General features: G+C 34.3%; 1 protein-coding gene across 5 annotated transcripts in view; it reads right to left on the bottom strand.

Moving 5' to 3' along the window:
* The window catches only part of LOC128208949 (disks large homolog 5-like), a 78,722-nt gene that overhangs the window by 18,326 nt on the left and 35,044 nt on the right, over nt 1-25,352 (bottom strand). For 2 of the 5 annotated variants that reach the window (XM_052912698.1, XM_052912689.1), the window contains exons 3-8: nt 22,771-22,812; nt 17,550-18,853; nt 13,897-13,990; nt 8,870-9,086; nt 5,211-5,346; nt 4,380-4,507 (exon numbers count right to left, since the gene is read on the bottom strand). In XM_052912698.1, the coding sequence (XP_052768658.1) occupies nt 4,380-4,507; nt 5,211-5,346; nt 8,870-9,086; nt 13,897-13,990; nt 17,550-18,853; nt 22,771-22,812 (1,921 nt within the window). Of the gene's footprint in view, nt 1-4,379; nt 4,508-5,210; nt 5,347-8,869; nt 9,087-13,896; nt 13,991-17,549; nt 18,854-22,770; nt 22,813-23,654; nt 23,837-25,352 lie in introns of those variants that run through there. The other 3 variants (XM_052912708.1, XM_052912716.1, XM_052912727.1) reach the window with 2 other exon arrangements.

The raw sequence follows: 25,352 nt of genomic DNA, 5'->3' as shown, positions 1-25,352 counted from the left end.
CAGGGGGATTCATGAATAATGTTTCTAACATGGGGATTCATGAATAATGTTTCTAACACGGGGATTCATGAATAATGTTTCTAACACGGGGATTCATGAATAATGTTTCTAACAGGGGGATTCATGAATAATGTTTCTAACACGGGGATTCATGAATAATGTTTCTAACACGGGGATTCATGAATAATGTTTCTAACACGGGGATTCATGAATAATGTTTCTAACAGGGGGATTCATGAATAATGTTTCTAACACGGGTATTCATGAATAATGTTTCTAACAGGGGGATTCATGAATAATGTTTCTAACACGGGTATTCATGAATAATGTTTCTAACACGGGGATTCATGAATAATGTTTCTAACACGGGGATTCATGAATAATGTTTCTAACACGGGTATTCATGAATAATGTTTCTAACACGGGTATTCATGAATAATGTTTCTAACAGGGGTATTCATGAATAATGTTTCTAATAGGGGGTTTCGTGAATAGAGTTTCTAACTGGGATATTCATGAATAAATTTTCAAATGGGGATTCATGAGTAAGGTTTCTAACAGGGGGATTCATGAGTAAGGTTTCTAACAGGGGGATTCATGAATAAGGTTTCTAACAGGGGGATTCATGAATAAGGTTTCTAACAGGGGGATTCATGAATAACGTTTATAACAGGGGATTTCATGAATAAGGTTTCAAACAATGGGATTGATAACTTATGTTCCTAACACTTTTTAGTATATCTATAATTTATGATGTTTATTTTCAATCCCTGTATCTGACTGATTGAAGGGTTACGTTTATAACTGTATTTGTTAAAGCCGATCAACTTTTCTTACTTTCTTGATAAAACTGAAACAGGCATCTGAGTTGAATTCCTTTTTTCCATCTGATTTTTAGCATTCTTGAAAATACATACCTGCCAACTTAATTCAATTTCAGAAATCTTAAAAATTCTTCCCGAGATGAATTAAGTTTATTTTAGTTTTACTAGATATCAAAACATTTAGGTTAAATATAGAAACAGGATTATAATCTTGATATATTTATGATGTAAAGCATATAGTTTTAATTATGGATATCAGACAAGTATCTTTGATATTCAAATATATTCAATTTCACTGTCAGATTCATATCTAAAAATACTTGTTATTAATCAATTCCATTTTATGCAATGGACATTTACTGTTAAATTATTAAAACATTGCAATATTTCAATTTATATCTATGATTATTTCCTGCAATATATTATCAATTTTGATGAATTTGGATCTAAGGCTTCCCCAAAAAAATGATGTTGAAGATACTGTCACCTTCTGACTGACATGTATTTTAAAAGCTGCACTCTCACATATATTGACCGTGTTGACAGCTTTTTTTTATTTTTTGGCTTGGAATGAGCAATTTTTTGTATTAATGTGAGAAACCAGCGATATAAGACTGATGACAAAATATCAGATGGCAGTTTGTAGGAAAATTGATGTTTTATGTCTATAAGTGTTACTAAGAAAAAATAAATTTTCGGCAGTTTTTCAAACAATTAAGAAATGTTAGTTATTTTACATGACTAAATTGCAGGCATTGATGTCGAACAAAGCTGATTCTGAAACCATTTTTTTTAATGTTAAAGTTGTCAATCTGTGAGAGTGCAGCTTTAAGTACCAATCCTAATTATTGTTTTCTGTAAAAACAAATGTAATTTATTATTATTTGAAATGTTACCTATGTGGAGCTATTACTTGTACAAGGTGACACATGTAATTGTGTTATTTGCCTGGCAGCATTAGTGTTGGAATGGATATATGTATGTACACAATACGATAGGGTTATTAGTACTGCAATTTGATCCGGGGTGTCGTAATTTGACTCGAGCTTTTTTTTTTGCAGATTCAGATTTCATGAGGCACAAGCAGAGTGAAATCAATATCAGTAAAATTCCACAAGCAACAATATACATGTTATGACGTACCCTGGATCAGAAACTGCGCGATATCGGTGAAACAATAGCAAATAATAATTTATGTGAAATAATAATAATAATAATCATAATAATCGGTGGACCTCTCCAAAATAATCACATGGATAAGATCTCGGATGAAATTGTGCTGCTTTTGATAGTATGAACTATCTTTATAGACATAGAAGGAAGTGTAAAGAATAAAATAATTATTATATGCTTTCTAGAGGTTTATAGAAATTAATCAGTGAAATAAAATTGATATTTCACTGTTTCAAGCAGTGAAAATATCAATTTGATATTTTTCACTGTTTTAAATATAAGCCCGCTCTCAGTTCCAAATCAAACTTCAGCACGCACAGGGCTGGGACACATTTTTATCAATGTCAATCTGAAACAATGTAATGTTAACATACAAATTCGCATGCTTTTCTAAAGATTACTTTTTTTGGCCTTGTGGACAGTTAAAATTCAATCCAGAAAGTGATTTCCCATGGCATGTCGCCATACAATCAAAGTTAAAAGGATGTTATCAACATTACTCCAAGAGGGAGGAAAAAACATTTTTCAATTTTAGATTCCGATCTAACCACTCAGCTTTTAATTGACGATAGGCCATGCCCCATTTACACGACACTTTTTGTCATACAGCTATTCAATTGACCAATAAAAGCATTATATTTCATCAGTTTATAGTAGCACATAATTGTATAATTCAATGAATTACTTAGACCATCCCTGTCAAACAGCCTCTGACAAATGATAAAACAGAGCTGAGGTTCCATTTGCCTCCCTTAAATTAATTCCATGTTTAGCCTCATCAAGCAGGAAGGTTTTCAGGATTGGGTATAAAAAAACATTTAACCAAATCTTAATTAACATGTTTTTTCTAGAGGCTGAGGAACTAAAATAACAGCTATCTGAGTCAAGAAATATGTTGTGTACAGGGAATAGTTTTATTTTCTGTATGTATGGAACAGTAAATGTATAAGATATTTCCAAGTATATAAATTTCATTGGTGAAATCAACTTTCAAGGTCATTTAATGTAAAATGGATCAGAATCTGTTATTATCTATCGCACAGGTAGCTAGGTTTTGAAACTGGAACCCGATGATAAACCAAAATCAACTTCGAATGGCCTTATTATAGAAGCCACTCGAGTCATTTCATTATTAAAGAAAAAAAAAAAGAATAAAGAAGGAAAAATTTGCTTGAAACAAAATCTATGTTCATCAAGTTCAACTAATTAATACAAGCTTTACTGAAAACAAAAGCACTTTTAAGGAGCTTCAATGTAAAGCAGAAATAAGTATTGAAATCTTCGAGTTCATAATTGCATTGTACTGTTAAAAAAGAATACCATATTCATTTGATTATTCGAAAAGCGTTCTAAAATTTGCAGGGTTTTAATTTTCACAGAAAGTTATAATATCGAGGTCTTTGCGTTCGTAATTACATTTTACTGTTTGAAAGAATACCATATTCATTTGATTATTCTAAAAGCGTTCTAAAATTTGCAGGGTTTTAATTTTCACGGAAAATTATAAAATTGAGGGCTTTGCGTTCGTAATTACATTTTACTGTTTAAAAGAATACCATATTTATGTCACTATACTAAAAGCACTCTTAAATTTGTAGGATTTTAGTTTTACGAAAAGTTATAAAGTATCAAGCGCTTTGAGTTCATAATTAAATTGTACTGTTTTAAAAGAATACCATATGTATTTAATTATTCTTAAATTACCGTTTAATTATTCTTAAATTACCGTTAAAATTGCAGAGTTTTAATTTTCACAGAAAGTTATATAATATTGAAGGCTTTGAGTTCATAATTCCATTGTACTGTTTTGAAAGGAATACTATTTATTTGAGTATCCTAAAAGCACTTTTAAGTTTGCAGAGCTTAAATTTTCATGGAAACAAATAAATAAAATTGTTCATATTTACTCTGTGCTTATTTAAAGGAATACTATACTTATTAAATAGTTTAACAGAAACAAACAATGCACCTATTTCTGCAATCTCTGATTGGCACATTTTGACATTATACCAGGAGAAACTGTATGGTCAATAATTGCACAGTAATAGTTGTCCTGTTTTTTTTGCATAGTTTTTAACAAACCTAAAAATGAACACCAGTGGATAACCGCCTCAATTTCTCAAAACAGTTAAGTCTGTTATGACAGGATCAAGCTCAGCACTATTTGATTGGGGAATTGGGTATAAAATGTGAAATATTCTCTTTTTAAAGAGTTTTGAGGATTTTAAAGGCAAAAATAATCGAAATAAATAAGATTAACTACTTTTTGTTTTATAAAATCATATTTTAGTAAGTATTTTTGCTAAATGAAATACGATGCTTAAATAAGTTATGCTAAGAATTTTTGAGAAATATGGGCCAGTATGAAAGCCATGGATCTACCTGAGTTTCCCGTCTGCAGGACTGCCCTTGGTGACGTGGCTGACGAAGATTGACGTGTCGTTGGGGTACTGGGGATCATCCTTGCCTCCGACCAGCTCAAAACCAAGGTCATCCTTGTTCAGGCCAGTCTGTGAGAGAAATTTGAAATCATGAGTAATTGTTATGGTTCACCAGCTGTTATGAACAAAGGCTATTTTTTCTACTGTTGTTAAAATGACATAAAGTATTACATTAAATGCAATGTGAATATGGTATGAAGTATAATGTTAAATGCATGAAATGCAATGTGAATATGGTATGAAGTATAATGTTAAATGCAATGTAAATTTATCAGGCAGACAGGTCTATAAAATCTTTAAGACCTAAATCAGTCCTTGACCAATCTGTCTGTGTATTTTTTAATCAAAAAAGGGGGCTTCACTCTACAAATATTAAAGCCAGAGTTAGAGGCTGTGCTGTACATGTGTGTAATGTCTCTGGCCAACATGTTTACTAAGTTTTAATATCTTGAAGAGTTTAAGAGTTAAATCACCAAGGTTAAAGTTATTGCACACCGCCAACAACACCAAGGCTATGAAAATACCTACACCTATTTTCTTTAAAAAAAACAGACAAGCCTAACATCAATGACTTAATTGTACAATCTGTCTGACTGGACAAAGATTAAGGCGGAGTGAAAGTGAATGAGGAAAGGCGACAAAAATGGGGTTTTACAAAAAAATTTGCAATTCTCTAAGCTATGAGAAAAGCATTTCAGATTGCAACGTGTATAAAATGTGCCAGAATTCTTATTTCTACATTTACAATGGTTATAATTCCTGCGCCAATTACCAGTTCAATATCGAGAGTTTCTGTCTCAAACTCCTGTAGATCAGCATCGATGGCGGAGTCCCGACTGTTGTTATGGCCGACGGAGTTCAGCTGGGATTTCCGACACTCCTTTTCGCTCACCATGTCAAACTTGTCTCTGCAGGAGGAATAAACTATAGTGTTATGTTTGCTATAAAACTTAACAAAAGTACCCAAAGCTGCTGCCAGTGATAACAGTCAATCTGTACGAGTGCAGCTTTAAGATGTTTGTTTTGGTAGTTCCTTATCACTAAGAAACAAAATATTTGAGTTGGCAAATTTGTGATCAATCAATGAAGAAACATAGCCAAGTATTAAAAAGCAAGGCAAAATACATTAAGCGTTTTTCTATCCTTAAAGGGACTAGTTCATGTTTTTCAGGGTCAGATATCAAACGAACTAATTTTGTGTGAAATGTGGCTAAAATGCTTCATTCTTTGATAAAACATCTTCAAAAGTATTAAATAGAGCCCTTATGTTAATATTTATTTAAAAAATAAAACATTCTTTTTTTTGCCAAAAAAGTTAGTAACGCTACTGAAAATTGAATCAATCTTAGCCTTGATTTACAAAATTCTGTTCAAAGGACGTTCTGCGAGCTGCTGTTTTGAATTTATTCTTTAAAGTAAGTTAAATAACCCATTTTATCAAAGTTTTAAACAAATCATTAATGTTTTTGATCAAGTCCCTTTAATATTCATGTAATACAATTTTGTTATAACAAGCTTTTGATTTTTATCCAGTTTTATCTTGAATTATCAGTTGGACATCTCCCAATTAACTGCATCTTAATTCAAGAGCAGATTTCCTCTGTTTTTTACTAATTTCAAGTTTCAAAATCTATCATTCATAAGTAGTGTTATACACTGTTTTTCAAAAGCTGATAACTGCTGATAGCAAGCACTTGAACTCGTTATTAAGTTGTCAAAAATTGAGAAGTTGGAGTACCACAACTCAATAACTCTTAATGTATTTTGTATTCAACATAAGATTTTAAGTTAATCTAACGTAAAATCTGTCAAGAGCTTAATCTTACTTTATATATCGTCCAAGGCCATAATTTACACTTTGGGTATTCATTTCTTCCTTCATAAATTTTTTTAAAATTTTAGCTTCAGAAAAACTGAAAGTAAACTCTTCCAAGTATACATATTAAAAAAATATCAATTTAAAAATGAAACTTAAAGAGAAATGTCTATGCACAAATTATAAGCAACGAGTTTAAAAGTGGTATGATTTATCTTGCCACCGACACTAAAAACGAACAAATTATGATGTGGTCTCACTTAAATTCAACTTGAGGAGCGGTCCCTTAGGACACTCAACTTCTTACTCAAGTGTTTACGAGCCAATGAAAAATATGTCAGACTCATATGCAAATTAGACACTTGACAATAGTGACCAATGAAAACATAGCTGTAAAAATTCAAGAACAAAGAAATTGACCTCATTTGGAACGGAATAAAACAAATATCAAAGATATTGGATATATTTAAGTACACATGACATATATAGCTTTGACATATAGTTTTTATGACATATATTGCTTTGCACCTAAAGCATTTCTTTCATGAAATCTTGGAAAATGTTTTAAAACAGGAGTAATACAGATGGTTAAAAAGTGCAAGACTCAGCAATTACTAAAGCAAGAGGTACGGGTCTTGATACGCATGTTTTATCTCGGGTGTACCAAATTTCATTCCTATATCTTGAACGCTTATTAAGTTATGGCCAAACGTTAAAGTTTTTGCCAAACAGTGCCAACTACGATGACAACAACACCAAGACTATGACAACAACAACACCAAGACTATGACAACAACAACACCAAGACTACGACATCAACAACACCAAGACTACGACAACAACAACACCCAGACTATGACAACAACAACACCAAGACTATGACAGAACCTTAAATACTTTTTTTTTAAAGATAGACAAGCTGACAGGGTTTCCATTAAGAATTTGGAGCTGGAAGAATCAACTTCCCAACAATCAATATTGGAAGTTTTTTTTACTGAAATATGGAAAATTTAAGTCCCTCAAACAAGTTACAAATTGTTCCCCCTTTTTACAACTATAATGTTTAAAATCAAATTATTCGCAACTAAAACTTGCTTACTTAACAAATTTATCTAATAATAATTCATTTGACTTCAAACTAATCTAAAAAGAGACAACAAAAGTAACATTTATACCAGGGTTTTGATATTTTGAACTTCCAAGCCTTCAACTTAAAAAGTGTTGTTTTTTCAAAAATGAAGGAAGTTTTTGGACTTCCAAGGAATCAATTTTGGAAGTTTAATCCCGCTTCTAGGCCGTAATATTTTTCCAAACTTCCTTAAATGGCCGCTCTGAGCTGATATGAAAAATACTTAAATTAAACAGACACATAGATAGCTGATCACATATCATAAATGCTTTTAAATGTCAACTTGGTCAAATAAGTAAACAGATTGTTGTCAAACATGTTATGTCAGATCAAAACTTATTCTAATACGACATCCCTTACATTATTTGAGACAGACTTTAATACAGACTGAATGGCGAATATGGCTCATTCATTTAACACTTTACACTTTCCCCACAAACAACTACTGTTTCCTGTTTAGTGGCTTCTGTTCGCGAATATTACAAGATGTGATTATCATCTCCCACTTATGATAAGGGGGCCTTAAAAAACTGTGCAGTACTTGAAAACATGATTTTTGAAGTAATAACGAATGATTCTTTCTAGATCTTAAAATCATATTTCATATATTGAGTGTATAAGGGTGTTAGCTTAAGGGTAGCGGAAGGGTGCTGCATCCTGTCCCTTTTTCAGGATCACCCTTTTGCCCTCAAGACCAGCATGGGTACCCCTCTTCATAGCCCGATTCATTGAGCCCTTTTTAACCTTAGCACCCTGTCCCTTTTCTGCAGCGCCCTGTCCTTTTTAAATCCTGGCTAAAACCCTAATGTGAATGGTCTTAAACAATAAAACTTAAGCACAAGAGATGACTGCAAAATAGTTAGGTACATTTAACATATACAAAATGATTAAGAAGGGCGAAGCAAGGAAAGTCATCCTTTCTTAGTCATCAAGATTTTACTTAACATGTTCTGATTGTCTTCGATAATAATCTGTTTTCAACAGGCCCCGGAGAACCAAATTATGACATCATGGCTGTTAAGTGGTAAACCTACCTCTTAAAAACCGAGCATGGCACTTATTCAAGGCCAATAGGCGAATTTTTATTGGCTGGAAATATAGGTTATAATCTAATTGCCAGATTTCTTCTTTAACTAGGGTAAATTTAATGAAAACATGCTTCCTAAAAGTGACGTATTGATTAAATGTAAATTGAACAATGATGCATTTCCTTGTTTCAAAATTGCTAACAAAACATAATGGAAAGTCTGCTCTCTTTTTTTACAGTAATGTTTACTCGAGACATCAGAGCTTCGTGGATTTTTAAAAAAATAATTTGAGACAAATATCAACTGTTTTACGATTATTTAATTTTGACACAGACTAGTAATTAACTGGGACTAAACAAAAGCTAAAAAACAAACTCTCCAATAATTAAGAAATACCAAAAGTTAAATTGAATTGTTCCACTTTATATTCTCTTGTGTTACGTTAATCAAACCCGTACTTATAATCCTTCAGTTCCCGAACAGCGTCTGATTTCTGTTTCTTCATGTCGTCATAGTCCCTGAGGGCCTGGGCAAGGTCGCTGACTGCCCGATCCCGGTCTCTTCGTAGACTGTCACACAATGTCCGCATGCTGTCGCGTTCCTGCACGATCTTGTCACGTTCGCTCATAGCCCAGTCTCGACGATTTTTGTATATTTCTGCTTCATGCATGCCATCTGAAAGAAATCCGCTCGATTTTTAGTTTGTCCAATTCTTTTTCCAAATTATTCATGATTTTTTTACGGAGTGATCAAAATTAATCACAAAACAAAAAGTCAAAACTCGCTATGTCGAAGTGGCTGGGACCTCAGAATATATCTCGAAATATCAAACATTCAATATATTTGAGGTTAAAAAAGTGTATTACTAAACCCAAAACATTCGAAAAAAGTTTGACACAACCAAACATTGAGAAAAGCGAGTTTCGTCTGTATTAGTAAAGATCATTATTTTTAAAATTGTCTACTTATATTTTCAGTATGTTCATACAATCAAAAGAAAATCATCACACCAAATGTTTGCATTACATAACAGTTTTGACAGTGGGTCAAATTTCTCAAAGTTTTAGTACATCTGAAGTATCGGGGTGAATCCCCCCTTTGGCCTAAAAATTATGATTCAGTCCCACTTGAGGATGTGACGGGGTCAAGCCATAATGACGGCACTGGGCGCGGGCAGACCTTTATAAACACAATAACAACAACATCACATATCTTAATACTTCATAAAAAGAATAGTTTTAGGTGAATAACAAACAATACAGGTAATGCTAATAACATTAGCTTTAATGCTGCACTCTCACAGATTGACCGTTTTGACAACTTTTATATTTTTTGTCTTGGAATGAGCAAATTTTCATGGAATGTCTGGAAACCAGTGACATGAGGCTGCAGACAAAAAATCAGGTTGCAGTTTTTCATATGTACGGTTGAAAATTGATGTTTTATGGTTAAAAGCTTTACTAAAGAAAAATGGCATAAAACATCAATTTTCAACCATACGCAAAAATGGCTTATTCCAAGACAAAAAATAAAAAACAAGTTGTCAAAGCAGTCAATCTGTGAGAGTGCAGGTTTAAGCTTTTTTCCTCCATCCTTATCATGATAAATTAGTTATTGATGAAGTCTAATATGCGGTGTCTTAATTTGTTTTCATGAGTAATAAATGCTTACCGACTAAACAATACATCTAATGTCTAATTGTATCATTAGATGAATCAGAATATATTTATAGAAACAAAAACTTTGACAGACTCAAGGACATCATGGCATTAAAATAAGATTATTTAGAAAACTTTTTCACATCAAAAGGGGTTAAAAAAAATAAATAAATGCCAGATGAAACATAACCACCTCTTTTTTGTGTTCTATTTTTGTTAAGAAAATTTCTCTGATAAAGCCGGATTTAGAGGGTTTTCCCATCAAATGTCATTCTAAACCGTACCACGCTGGCTTATCATCATGCACAAAATTAAACACATACAGTCTCTTTGATACAGGCCGGAAAACAACAATCACCAGTTGTGCAATTTCTCATTTTAACCAATTATTCCCCGCAAATTATAGGCTGAAATTATTATCTGATGTTGTTTGAAATCGCTGTTTATTCCATTTTCGCAACAGGCCCGCGAAGAATTGCTTCCATATGTCGCTGCTTTGTTACAATAACAACAATACCAATCATATGTTGTTTTTATTTACTTGTTAAGGAAAGCAGATCCTCTTCACATGCTTAGAGAAAATCGGTCAAAATTTGTTTCGGTAAGTAGCGAGATTTAACCCAAGTTTTGCACTTTTATAAGTTACTTTCAGGTCATAATTCTGAACTTATATTTTACTCCCATCTTTATACAACTAAGTCTACTCCCATCTTTATACAACTAAGTCTACTCCAATCTTTATACAACTAAGTCTCATATACACCTCTCTTTTAAGTTGTCTTTAAGTTATCTAAGAAAAGATATTACTTAACATAACATCCAGTAAGATGTAAATAAAAGCAGATAACAATGCCAACCATCATGCATTTAGAGAAAATCGGTCAAATTTAGTTTTGATAAGCAGCGAGATAAAACCCTTGTTTTGCACTTTTGTAAGTTCATTTCAGGTTAAAATTCTGTAATTTCACTCACATCTTTATACAACTAAGTCTAATGCACACTTCTTTTTTCAGTTCCCTTTAAGTAATCTAACAAGACATAACAATACTTAACAGAACATCTAGTATGATGTAAACAAAAGCAGATAGTGATGCCATCATATCAGTTTTCCTCCATAAACACATTGGCATTAAGGCCAGAGTTTTTTTATCTTTAGATTTACGGGAGATTTTTCAAAAAGTTGGGTAAGGAGGAGGAAATAAAAATAAAAATAAAATGCATAAAATGTCCCAAAGGAGAAATAAATAAAAATAAAACGGATTTTTCTCCGATTTTTTTTTATTTTTTTAAATCTTATATCATGAAGACAAAACACACCTTGCTTGTGTCAGCTATTTCATAGGCTGAAAAAAGGGTGATAGATCACCATAAAGTTTCAAAAGCATAATTAAAAGATCCTTTTAATGACTGAAAATATTGACCTCAACACTGTGAGTTCAAGTGCTCATTGAAATTAATTGTATATTTGTTTGAATGCATCTATGCATATGAGGTGCATATATTATCAATCCATGGATTTTATGAAACATGTCAGTGTAATAAAGAAGTTTAAATGGCCAATTCTAACATTTTGCCCACAATATAAGCATATCCTTTCCATTGTGAAGTAATCAAACATTGAACAGTTTCAGACACGGTATAATAAGGACGTCAAATGTGTTTTTCTGTCTTTAACGAAATAGCACCGTGACAATTTACCGTGATGTGGTATATATAGAAAATATAATCAAAAAAAGTAGAAGCCCTGATGGAAATTCCTCTTCACTTCAAAGTTTGACAGGGCTTACGGATACACAGACAGTCAAAATCTACATTTATGTACTTCACCAAAGAAAATTCGGGAGCATTAAGATAAATTTTACAAGTGTTATATGTTTCAAAAAACCAGGTCTAAGAACTGATTTTAGAATCAGTCCTGAAAAATATCCTTCTAATTCCAGCTATGCCCGTTGGCAATAAGTTTGACTTCCTGCACTGATTGCAAGATATCGTATATGTTCAGATTTGTTCTGTTTTATCGGAAACACACACCACATGTATGTTATTATTACATCATTTTCAGTATTCTATAACGATTTAAATCATTATTAAACTAATTAACAACTACGAATATCACGATACCTTGTGTTTTTCTCTTCAAATATGTGATCGTGAAGCAGTGTGTTCAATGCTCCTCAGAGTCAAATTCAGAAAAAATATCCATTTTGACTATGATGAACACGATATCATTTTGCAGTTTGTGTTTGTCAGAAGCTATACATTTTTGCGCTGTAATCCAATTCATCCTTGTTAATATACGACGTGCGCCAACGACTTTTAATAGACAATACAACCCACGAATTTCTGTCTCCTTATTTTGACCGGAAGTTTCGCAATCATTCCACGAAACGCGAACAACATACTAAATCTACAAAAAATCACAATAAACACGCTCTAAGTTCACCACGGTTTGATTTAAATAATGAAACATAAACATCGGAACGTTTTTGTAGTAAAACATTTCTATATAGCTGCAGAAATTGTGAGAAATAAGGGACATGACAAAAAGTACTTTCACTTTTGACAGGACGTTGTTATGGTAACGGGTACCTGTTCTGTTTCCCCGCGTATTTCCGACTGGTTTACGTGGTTTGTGAGGTATAACATGGGTAAAAAGACCGATAATAAATGACAATTGGTACACCAGTTGGTTCTGAGATATGGGTTATAGAACACTAATTTTATTTTTTTCTTAACATTGGAGCAACGTTCGTCGGAAAAAATAAAAATAAAACTACGAAAATGAATTTTATTTTTATTTGGGTTTTGCAATATTTAGGTACGGCGCTCCCGTAAATCTAAAGATATAAAAACTCTGGCCTAACTCAGGAAAGATTTTAGCCAGACTGATTGGTCTTGCAAATATTTTGTGGTTGCCCATTTAGTTATTGCTTATCACATTAATGATGATAACAGCAAGGCTTCAACAATACCAAGACTTTTTTGACCAATGAGATAAATGCTAAAATTGTCCAAGCCAGTTTCTCAAAGGATTCAGGTAAAAGTACTGTACTTTGAAACACAGAATAATATATCCATTATCTACCAGCAAAATGATTTTTTTGTATTGGTCACATAAACAAGTAATTGGCAGCAGCTGTAGAGTGATATTGATTAATATAAATGTGTATTTTAAAGTTCCCAGTCCTACAGTACCTGCCTTCCAGTACTCTAGGTTTCTACATTAATTATCTGCCCCTGGGTACTCAGTTTTCCAGGAATCTCCGTCTCTACCTTGATTATCTGCTCTTAGGTACTCAGTCTTCAAGAAACCTCAGTATTTACCTGAATTATCTGCCCCTTGAAACTCAGTTTTCCAGGAATCTCTGTCTCGTAATCTTAATTACCTACTCCTTGAAACTCAGTCTTTCAGTACTCTCAGTCTTTACCTGACTTATCTGCCCCTTGAAACTCAGTCTTCCAGTACCCTCAGTCTCTACCTGACTTATCTGCCCCTTGAAACTCAGTTTCCCAGGAATCACCGTCTCTTCCTTAATTATCTGCCCCTTGAAACTCAGTCTTCCAGTATTCTCAGTCACTACCTGAATTATCTGCCCCTTGAAAGTCAGTCTTCCAGGAATCTCAGACTCTACCTGAATAATCTGTCACTTGGTACTCACCCTTTAAGCACTCTCAGTCTCTACCTGAATTACCTGCCCCTGGGTACTCACTCTTGAAGTAGTCTCTGTCTTTTTTTTTGCACCAAGGTACTCAGTCCTCTAGTACTCACCATAAAGTTTCTGTTGTAGAAGTTCAATCTGTTTGGTACTCAGTCCTCTAGTACTCACCATAAAGTTTCTGTTGTAGTAGTTCAATCTGTTTCTTGAGCTGTTCTGTCTCCCGGTTGAACTGGTCCATCTTGTCAGCATTCTCCTTCTGAAACTGTAAAAAAAGCAGGGCTTATCAGTTTCTGGCTGGTCTTGTGTATTTTCATTTAAAACATGTTTTTTTCCACTCAACAGACAACACTCAATGTAGTTATGGGGTACTTTTATCAGTAGAACCAGCTTAATTACCAAAAGAAAGTTAATTAAAATCTGAGATGTAAGCAACAGTTATCTAAACTAGTGAAGGCCGGCAAGCCCGGTACTGGTAAAACCTGATTGCTATTAAGTCAAAAGTTTGCTAAAATCTATTCCGCCAAGTACTTTTTTTAAGTAAAATACAAATTCAAGCTTGTTAATCTTAAGCTAATTTGAATGACTGATGTGATTAAGCCAAAAAAAATAAATCTACTTTTATTACATTAATTTTATCATTAATGAAAGTGACACAAGTAAAAATTGATCTAGTCTTGCTCATAGATTCAAAACCATTGAAACTATCTATGCAAACATTTTTTTTCCAACTGACAGAAAAAGCAACAATGTAACGAATCTACATCAAACTTAAAACAAGAGGGCCATGATGGCCCTGTATCGCTCACCTGTAGCTTTGCTAAATAAAGTGAACATTCTGACCTATTATCATAAAGATCCAATGAAAAGTATGGCCCCTAGAGGCCACTCTTTTATTTGTCCCACTGACCTAGTTTTTTACCCCACATGACCCTATCAGTAGGCAATGCTTCAAACCAAATATTTAAGACCTAGTCCTTGTGGCTTCAGACAAGAAAATTTTAAAGTTTTTTCCTATATAAGCCTATGTAAAACTTGTGACACCCAGGGTGAGGCCTCTTTTCACCACAGGTGCACAAATTGAACAATCTTGGTAGCGGGCCACTAGGTTATGCCACATATAAAATGCCAATGTCTTGTTGGTTTAGACAAGAAGTTTTTTGTTCTATATAAGCCTATGCAAAACTTGTGACTCCCCCCAGGATAGGGCCTCTTCCCCCCAGGGGCATAAATTGAACAATCTTGGTAGAGGACCACTTGGTTATGATACATACCAAATATTGAATGCGTAGGCCTTGCATTTTCAGACAAGAAGATTTTTAAACACTTTCCTTATATAAGCCTATGTAAAACTTGTGACCCCCTAGGTGGGGCCTCTTATCACTTCAGGGGCATAATTTGAATAATCTCGGTAGAGAACCACAAGGTAAAGCTACATACCATATATCAAATGCCTAGGCCTTGTGGTTTTAGACAAGATTTTAAGTTTTCACTAAATAAGCCTATGTAAAACTTGCGACTCCAGAGGCATAATTAGAACAATCTTGGTAGATGTCCATAAAGTAATTATACATGCCAAATATCAAAGCCCTAGGACTTCTAGTTTTGGAGAAGATTTGTTAAGTTTTCCATATCTAAGTCTATGTAAACCACGTGACCCGGGTGGGGTCATTTTTGACCCCAGGGGCATAATTTGAACAATCTTGGTAGAGGTCCATTAGGTGATGCTACATATCAAATATCACAGCTCTAGGCCTTGTGGTTTTGGAGGAGAATTTTTTTTAAGTTTTTCTTATCGGTTACCATGGCAACCAGAGTTTCGCATGGAATCCATGTCTTTGAACAACTTTGGTAGAGCTTCATGCAAGGAACATCCCTGCCAAGTTTCATCATGATTGGCCAAGGGGTTAAGGAGATGTTGTTCGAAGCAAAATGTTGACGAACGACGTACATCAAGTGGTCACAAAAGCTCATTATGTCACTGCGTGACAGGTGAGCTAACCATAGGGCCATGGTGGCCCTGTATCGCTTACCTGCCATCGATCCATACTATTGGGACTTTCAGGATTGCAATGCATCAATATTTTGAGTTACTGGTTCTTCCTTAATTGTTAGTAATTAATGGATGCCACCAGGCGACAAGTTTACTTTGTTGTTAACAATCATGAATGAATGGAAGTTGTCATAGTATATTAATGAGCAAACAAAATACAAACAACATCTTCAAAGGGTTTTATTAAGAGATGATCATTCTGACCAAGTTGAATTGAGTTAAGCCTAAAATTGTGACCTCTATTGTGTTCACAAGGTTTTTCTACTAATTGACCTAGTGACCTAGTTTTTGACCTGGGTTGACCCAATATGGAACTTGACCTAGCTTATGTTAAGATGATCAGTCTGACCAAGTTTCATTAAGATAAGGCTAAAATTGTGACCTCTATTTTGTTCACAAGGTTTTTCTAATAATTGACCTAGTGACCTAGTTATTGACTGCGTATGACCCAATATCGAACTTGACCCAGATTTTATAGAGATGATCATTCTGACCAAGTTGCATTAAGATTAGCCTAAAATTGTGACCTCTATTGTGTTCACAAGGTTTTTGTACTAATTGACCTAGTGACCTAGTTATTGACCGCAGATGACCCAATATCGAACTTGACCTAGATTTTATAGAGATGATCATTCTGACCAAGTTGCATTGAGATTAGGCTAAAATTGTGACCTCTATTATGTTCACAAGGTTTTTCTACTAATTGACCTAGTGACCTAGTTTTTGACCCCAGATGACCCAATATCGAACTTGACCTAGATTTTATAGAGATGATCAGTCTGACCAAGTTTCATAAAGATTAGGTCAAAATTGTGACCTCTATTGTGTTCACAAGCAATTGTGAACGGACGGACGGACGGACGGACGCATACGGACGAAGAGTGATCACAAAAGCTCACCTTGTCACTACGTGACAGGTGAGCTAAAAATCAATGAATAGGGTATTACCCACTCACTTTTCAGCAGTCATTGAAATAAGACTTTTGTATGAACAAGCCCGAATTCTTATATTATTCTTTGGCATCAAATTTTTGAAAGGCCCTGATATATAAAATCCAGAATTTGAGCAAGCCCGGAATGCATTTTACCAGTGTAGGGCTTGGGGGCTTGTGCTAAAATCGACCACTGCTTTTGGCATTTGGTTATTTCAGCTTTTACTTTTGGTAAGTATTATTTTTACTCAGTAATTTGGAAGCCAGTTTGGTAAAACAAAATGAAAACTTGAAAAGTTCATAAATAAGGATTTATTTAAATTTTAAATGGTTAAATTTTTAACCTTCATAATTGGAAAAGGCATGTTTGGAACGAGTATTTCTGCCATACAATATAAATCAATGTGATAAGCTTGTGTAGTCGTATATTCATTATTTTCTGGCATTTTGATAGATAAAATGACTTAATTATTCGTAGAACTTGGGCTTAACGCATAAAACGTGATACACCATGACTTCTGTGTGTTTTTCTGTGTGATTTTATACACTTTTAAATAAGATTAATTGCGTTTTCTGTGATTTTAATCGCATAATTACGCAAATACAAATCTTATCTGAAGCTCCGTAAATTACTAAACAAATTTGCATCATAATGCAATCAATTCCAACCAATACCATCTTTTTTATTCTTTTGATGCTAAACTCAGTATGCCATTATAAAATAATTAAGCCAACTTCACTAAGCAAATAATGTTAAAAACTCAAACAGACAATTAATTCTCTCCTGGAAAATCATCAAAACAAACAACGTCTTTCATATTTTGTTTCCAATAACCTACCTGCTCTCGTTCGTATTTCTCCCGGAGAATTCGGTCTCGATCTTGCATGGCTTCTTGCCGCTCTTTCCTCGCGATGTCTCGTTGCTGAATGGACATCTCCACCTCCTTTTTAAAATCCTCCTTTTGTTTTTCTATAGCACTATGTTTACTCAGTAGTTCATTGCACTTGTCGTTGAATTCATTCCGTTCCTTCACAGATTTGTCTCTATCCTGTAGAGCTGCCGTGATTTCACGCTTCAGAGTCTCGGCTTCATCTTGTGAAGCTTTCTTCTCTTTCATAAGTGTCTCGATCTTGTTAGCACCTTGAGCAAGCTTTTCATTAAGCTGCTCGATTTCCTTATGCACTTGGTCTCGTTCCGACATAATTAGGTTGTACTCCTTGTATACAGCTTCCTTATCCTTTGAGACGACTTCCAGCTCTTTCTTTGCTCTCAGTTGAGCAGCCAGAGCTTGATTCATATCTTTCATAATGTCATCTCTTTGTTGGGTGATTTTCGTTATTTTCTCATTCATGTCATTTCGTTCATGTAAAACTTGGTCCCAGTTTCTGATTGCCGCTGTACATTGCTGTTTTAGGCCATTCCTTTCCAGAATAGCTGCATCACGTTCCGTGCACAACGCTTGATTTTGTTTCTTCAACTGAGTATTTTCCTCTTGGGCACTTTCAAACTTGGTTTGTAAGGAACTATGTGTAGTGACTAGGTCAGAATATCGCACTCTAAGAGTGTCATAATCCTGTTTTATACGATCATACATGTCTAACGCGTTTAGCACTTCGGTAGAACCGCTTTTACTCACAATTTCACGTTGGTGTTTCCGTAGTTCATCCATTTCTCTGAGATCTTCTTCGCGTAATTTCAGCACATTTTTCACTTCCTGTTCGATACGTTTATTCTCGACTCGTAAGTCATGGTTCTGCCCCCTGATTGCCTCAGCGTCTTCACGAGCCTGCTGAAGCTGACTTAGGGTGGACATGTAACTTTGACGGTACGAATCTGACTCCTTTATCACAGCATCGTAACGTTTTGTATTATCAGACTGCTGCATTTTTAATGCTTGTAGTTCTGTCATGGCGCGTTCACACTGAGATTTCAGCCAATCGTAATCCCGGCTGTGACTACTATGTCTATGTTCACCGTTTAGTGAGTGTTTATAACGACCTGAGCGGTGTTTGTGTTTGGCCCCGCTGATCTGGGCGTCGCCGAGCGATCCTTCCAGTGATGAGCCCAGGTCTTGAAAATCATCGTACTCGTATGATGGGATTTTTCGCGTATATGTCTTCAGATCCTGTGATCTTGCGTCACCTGTAAATATATGAGAAAACATCAGTGAAAGCAACCTCCAGCATAAAAAATTGTTTCCACTTATCAGACAGACCCTATTTTTCCTCCCGACCCTACACTTGTTTTGCCGTGGTGTGGATTTTTTTTCCGTAATTTCCTAAAAAATGTGCATTTTTGTGTGAACATGTTAGAAATTGACCATTTTAAATATAAAATTTTACACAATAGTGTAATTTCCTGATAAAGGTCGGTTTGGCACAAAATCGTGATTCTCAAAAAAGAAAGTTATGCCTACCTACCAACTCTATTTATTTTTTTTTCAGATGTAAGTGGAAACAAAAAACCTCTTTTTTGGCCTAATGATGACAGTATTATATTTATCGGAATAACGTTTTCCATTGCTAATTGAATCAATATTAAAACCAGAGACAGAATATCATTTTGTTTACTCCAGACAATGTAATTCCATAGTTTGCTCTATCGATTTTTCACAAACAAGCTACAAATTTATAGAAAATATAATATGCATTTATGCACAAAGATGTATAGTAATGGAGAATATAAAAAAATAAAAAAATATATCAAAGGTTGTGGAAATAGTAAATTACTCCATACTCTTTAAGCAGACATTAATGTTATACTCCAGAGTGTATAAATAACTATACATTATTCAGATCAACTAGAAAGGTAATAAAACTTGCTAAAGATCAAATGTCAAGGGTCATAAAAAAGTGTTCGCTCAATATAACAATGTTTTAGGCCCTCTTTATTTGTTTGTATAAAGATCATAAATTATCTTCTACCTGACCTTAACAACAAAGTACACATTAAAATGTAGCGCAAAAAAGTCTTTGAAATATACGCATCCCTTAGGTTTATAGAATTAATAGCGTAGAATTTTATTTAAAATTATACTTTGCTAGCGCAAGCTTTTGTCACCAAATCAGCACAAGCTTTTGTCACCAAATCAGCACAAGCTTTTGTCACCAAATCAGCAAAAGCTTTTGTCACCAAATCAGCACAAGCTTTTGTCATCAAATCAGCACAAGCTTTTGTCATCAAATCAGCACAAGCTTTTGTCACCAAGTCAGCACAAGCTTTTGTCACCAATCCCTTAACTATTAAAAACCTAGGGGCTGTTATAGCACCTATGAGGGATTTCGACCCAGAAGCGATGTACTGAACTACTCTTTAAAGCTGTTCTAGGTAAGAATATGCTCCTATTTTAGGATCCTTCATGTAACAGCCCCTGGGAGCATTGCTATCAACACAGACATTATAAAGTACATAAGTAACATCAGTTGCAAATGTGGGAGAAAAGTATTGCATTAAATGCAAATCTGGTGACCAAAAAAAAAAGGACAGAAAAGGGGTAAGGCCATTGGCTCAAAAGATGGTGCATTACTCATCACTATTGGCACTAATTACACCTCCGCAATTTTAACTTATAATATTTTATGACTGCAAATCAGTTCTGACATCTTTATGCAAGCTAAATTGAATGTATTATTATTATTAATATTTAAGGTTGTCTGGTTGGCGCACTGGTTAGTGCACTTGCTTCTCACCAAGCTAACACCTTGAATCCCCGCCTGGGCACATGGGTTTGGTTGTTGGACACCAATCCAGAAAACTGGACTTTCTCTGGGTATTCCAATTTAAATCATACCACATGATCACACTCTTGCATAACATCGTGCCAATGGGAGTGATTAATATAATGCTGTTTAACTTGTTTCATTAATGTGGTAAAACAAGTTTACAACTAAACCAGTACATTTTAAGGGGACCAAATTAGTAACAATTATATATTACAACTAGAACTGTCACAGATACGTGACGAGTCCCCCTTAAAGGCCTTGTTGGACTGTGAGATAGCCATTTAAAAGATAGTCTTCAGTATGTGACATATTTTCAGGATAACTTACTCTACCTTCCCATGAAGTTTGGAAATATATTCCTTAAACATTTTAAAAGAGTCAGAAATATACATGGATATGACAAGTCAATGCTAAGTGGAGTGGATGTCAACTGCTTTCTGGGCTAAATTAAGCATTCTTCAGTTATTTATCGGAAATGGCTTGACTTGAGGTCACCATGACCTTGACCTTTGACACACTGACCTCAATATGGTTCCTTTGCAGGTCATAACTAACTTGCCTACCTAGATTGAGGTCCCTGGGCCTGAGCATTCTAGTTATTAGTTGGAAAAGGATTTTCAGTTTGAGGTCACCACGACCATGACCTTTGACCTTATGACCTCAAAATCAATAGGGCTCATTTGCTAGAAATTACACACCTGCATACAAAATTTGAGGTATTTGGGCTTAAACATTCATCAGTTATTGATCAGAATCGGATTTTCAGCTGGAGGTCACCACAACCTTGACCTTTGATCCACTGACCTCAAAATCAATCAATCAATCAAGAGTTCATCTGCTGGTCATTACCAATATGCCTACATAATTTTAAGGTCACTGGGCTTTAGTGTTCTTCAGTCAGATTTTCAGCTTAAGGTCACCATGAACTTGACCTTTGACCAACTGAAAACAATAGAGTTCCTCTACCAAGTCTGAGGTCTCTGGGTCATCATGTTCTCCTGTTATTGATCAGAAACAGATTTTCTGAGCTTGAGGTTACCACAACCTTGACCTTTGATTTACATTTCAGTCCTATCAAAATTGCACTCTCACAGATAGATAGTTTTGACCTCTTTATAGTTTTTGTCTCAGAATCAGCTGATTTTGATATCAATGCCTTTAATTCAGTCATATAAGATAACTCATAGATCCCTGTTTGAAAAAAGCTGAAAATTTAAATTTTCATACAGTGTTTTAGCCGTTAAACATCAATTTTCAGTCATAAATATGAAAAACTGGGATCTGATCTTTAGACAGCCTTTTTAAAACACTGGTGTACATACATTCAAGCAAAAAATTGGCTCGTTCCAAGAAAAAAAATAGTCAAAACAGTCAATCTGTGAGAGTGCAGCCTTAAGCTAACATCTATAAGTTATAAAACTGTGAATTGTTCTAATTAAATCTCTCAGAGTTGAAGGTTACAAAACAAAACATGAACCAACATTAATTTCATGAAAACAACCAGGTTCAAGAACTATAAAAGGCCTAATAAAAACCAGAAGAACAGTGGAAAACAGGCGAACATGTGGCAATACCCTGATATACCCTTCCAACACTTAACCAGCCACGAACGATCACACTAACAAATAATGATGTCATGAAATATATCATAAAAAATCTATGAAATATAGGTGCAAAACTCGTAACCCATTTATTACCAAGTAAGAACCACATACATTGTTATAGTAGTTATTTTGGGATTTTGTTTACATTTCAATATTTATTTTATATTCACATGGAAATGTACTGAGCATACAGTGTTTTTTTACACAGAAAAATAGTAAATTAAGCTATTTATTTCAAAGCAAGAATCTGCATTAATTCTTATATTAGTTTGTTTTGTTTTTTGTGCCGTTTGTATATTCACAATGCACAAGGTAGTGCTGAGGGGGATATATTAATTGAATGAAAAACGCTGTTTTTGACATGGAAAAAAGTTTATATAAAAGCAACAGTTACTGGCTTCTGTGTTCTATCAAAGCTAGCCTACATCAGCGCAAACATGATGGACAATTATTCACATCTTCAAAGCATCTAGCTAAAAGCAACATCATAACAACTAACTTTCCCTGTATAGATCTTGGACATGTTCACATCTTCAAAGTATCGATTTAGCATTTATTAAAGCAACATCTTTACAACTTAAACTTTCCCTGTATGGAATGTGCACATTTTCACATCTTCAAAGCATCTAGCAAAAAGCAACATTTTTAATACAACTAACTTTCCCCGTATAGAACGTAGAAGCAACATGTATTTACACAAAACTAGCGTTGCCCCCAGCTATGTTTTACTTACATGAAGTATATCCTCTCCACTGTAAACGACTACTGATATAGTCTAAAAAAACACATATAATTTATTATGTCTGCATGTTATATATCATATCCATAATTTTGATTAAATCCACCGTCAATGAAATAACATTTTGCTTCGCTATCCAAGTATCAATTTTACTTCATACATGTAACACACATTTTTTCTCTCAATAAAACAATGTTTATTATAAGAATTACGGTTCTTATTGATTGCAGCATTGTATATAGTATAATAATAAATTATGTATACAGCCAAGACACATCATGCAACAATTAATTCCGAAATACTCCAAAGAAAATTATAGCTGTATGATCATACCATTTTCACAAGGTAAGATATATACATATATTTGTTACAGTGAACAGCTGTAGTTCCTTGTTGTAAATTTTCAGCTAGTCTACCATCTGGGTCAAATTTAGCTTTATACATCAATTCATTAGTAATTCACATCATTGAAAGCCAGCTGACGGTTTAAAGATACAGAAGTACAATATATAACTGAAAAAGGAAAAATCGAGAGTACTTTTGTATCATCTGTTGGAAAAATCACATCAATCAATACCCATAAATTCTGTTGCAGGTGACTAATTGTTTGATTTTAAAGTTAACAGAAAGCGAAAACATAAGTTTTGCATTTGTGGAAATTCGATAGAATCAATAAGAACTTAACAGTGCACAGTACCTTTGCAACCGAGCAAATAATAACAAATCAATCAATGTGCATCCATTGATTTGCACAGTACCTTTTGAAACAGAGCAAATACAAAACCAATCGATCAATTTGCATGTATTGATATAACCTAGGAATTGATTATTAAGGAGATAAGAACTAACATCAAAATAAAGCAAAAGAATTAATTTACCTTTCCATGCAATCCATGATGCCAATCAAGAAGCTAGTATCCGCATTAAAAATAAGTCCCTGAGCATCGCAATACTCAATAGAATGAAACAGGATCAGCGCAAGAAAATATCGACTACGAAATATACAACTGCACTTGTTAATCCATCACAGAACAAGGTATCGGTGGCATCTGTTAATCCACTCAAAGAAATATACACCACATCACTTAAACCCTTATCATCACTGAATTAAGTGGGGTCGCAAAAATCCAACCGCAAATAAAGACGGCGCATCTAAATATAGTCCTCTCTACGAGACACCATAGCACCCGCTCAACTTTAATATCAGCCTGCTAGTTCGATTTATCAAGTCAAGGCTTACAGAAGAAAAAGTAAACAAACTGGATAAATTAGGTCTATGTGTACACTGTTTTTACAGGTATATATAGGTAGTGAACAGCTGATCTGTACAAGCTATGGTATAGGTAACGGAACAGCTGATCCCGAGAAGCAAGGAAGACTAGAAGACCAGGTGTAGCGAGATATGAGTTCCCCTGATTGGGTCTGTCAGTCTGCCCATCTCCCGACACCTTCAGAGCATCCCGCAAACAGCGGGCCAATTGCTATCAGCCTTTATTTCTCCCCAACTTATGGCAATCATAAACTCTGGCACCATACTGTTAGAAACATTGTCTACTTGTTTGTCAATTATAAAAGTGTGGGTTAAAAGGTAAATGGTTTTATGTGTTTCTTTATTTCATGTAACTAACAATTTTTCGCTGTCACGATTCGATTATTAATATTATAATTGAAAGCAAGCTTTTAGGACTAGATGATGTAATTGTTTATTAGCATTTATGTCTAAATTTGTAACTTTTTGTATGACTAAGTCAAGGATGAAGTAAAATAGAATCAAAGATACCCCTATCGGATCCAGAGGAGAGCGCACACTTCTCCACTCAAATTGTCATGTCCATAAAAAATTATGGTAGAAAAAATAAATGTAGCATACACAATAATGCACAATTTTAAACGAAATGTGGTATGCCTTTTTTCTATGGGGAGTCCCCCTAACCCCACATTCAATATTAACTGCCTATATGTTTGAGATGTGGTGAACACATAAACTTCACAGGTACACCCTAACTCACACCCCCTCTAATGTAAAAATCCAGGAGCCGCCCCTGGATACAGACTTAGAGCATGATCCACATTATATTATAATTATTGAACAACAAAAAGGCTGCCAAAGAAAGAAACTTTGTTTCCCAGAAATACATTTTGACATGTCTTTGACATCCTTGTGTTCGCGCTTCTAATTTCTGATGTTGGTTTTATATAAAACTTACAACAAAGTGTGTAAAATCTTAATGATAAAGAATGGAAGAGTGAGCTTGGTTTACACAGTATGTTCTAACTGACTTTATTCATAGATTATAAATTTTTTCCACCAGGCAGGGAGTCTAATAATTACATCATTTCTGTTTAGGTCTTAACGCATGGTACTTATCGCATGGTACTTACTGAATGATGACAGGTGATTTCATACTGGCTGGAATTACAGGTTATAATCTAGGTTACCTGATATTTGACCTTTGTGTATCACAATCAAGTGAATCATCACTAAAAATGCCTAAATAAAGTATATATTTTAAGATCAGGAAATATGTTGACAAATATCATTTCATGTAACTTAATACACATGACAAGAAAGTCGT

Source organism: Mya arenaria, chromosome 2 (genome assembly GCF_026914265.1).
Source record: "Mya arenaria isolate MELC-2E11 chromosome 2, ASM2691426v1".
NCBI classification, from domain to species: Eukaryota; Metazoa; Mollusca; class Bivalvia; order Myida; family Myidae; genus Mya; species Mya arenaria.
This window is presented reverse-complemented; position numbering and strand designations above follow the sequence as displayed.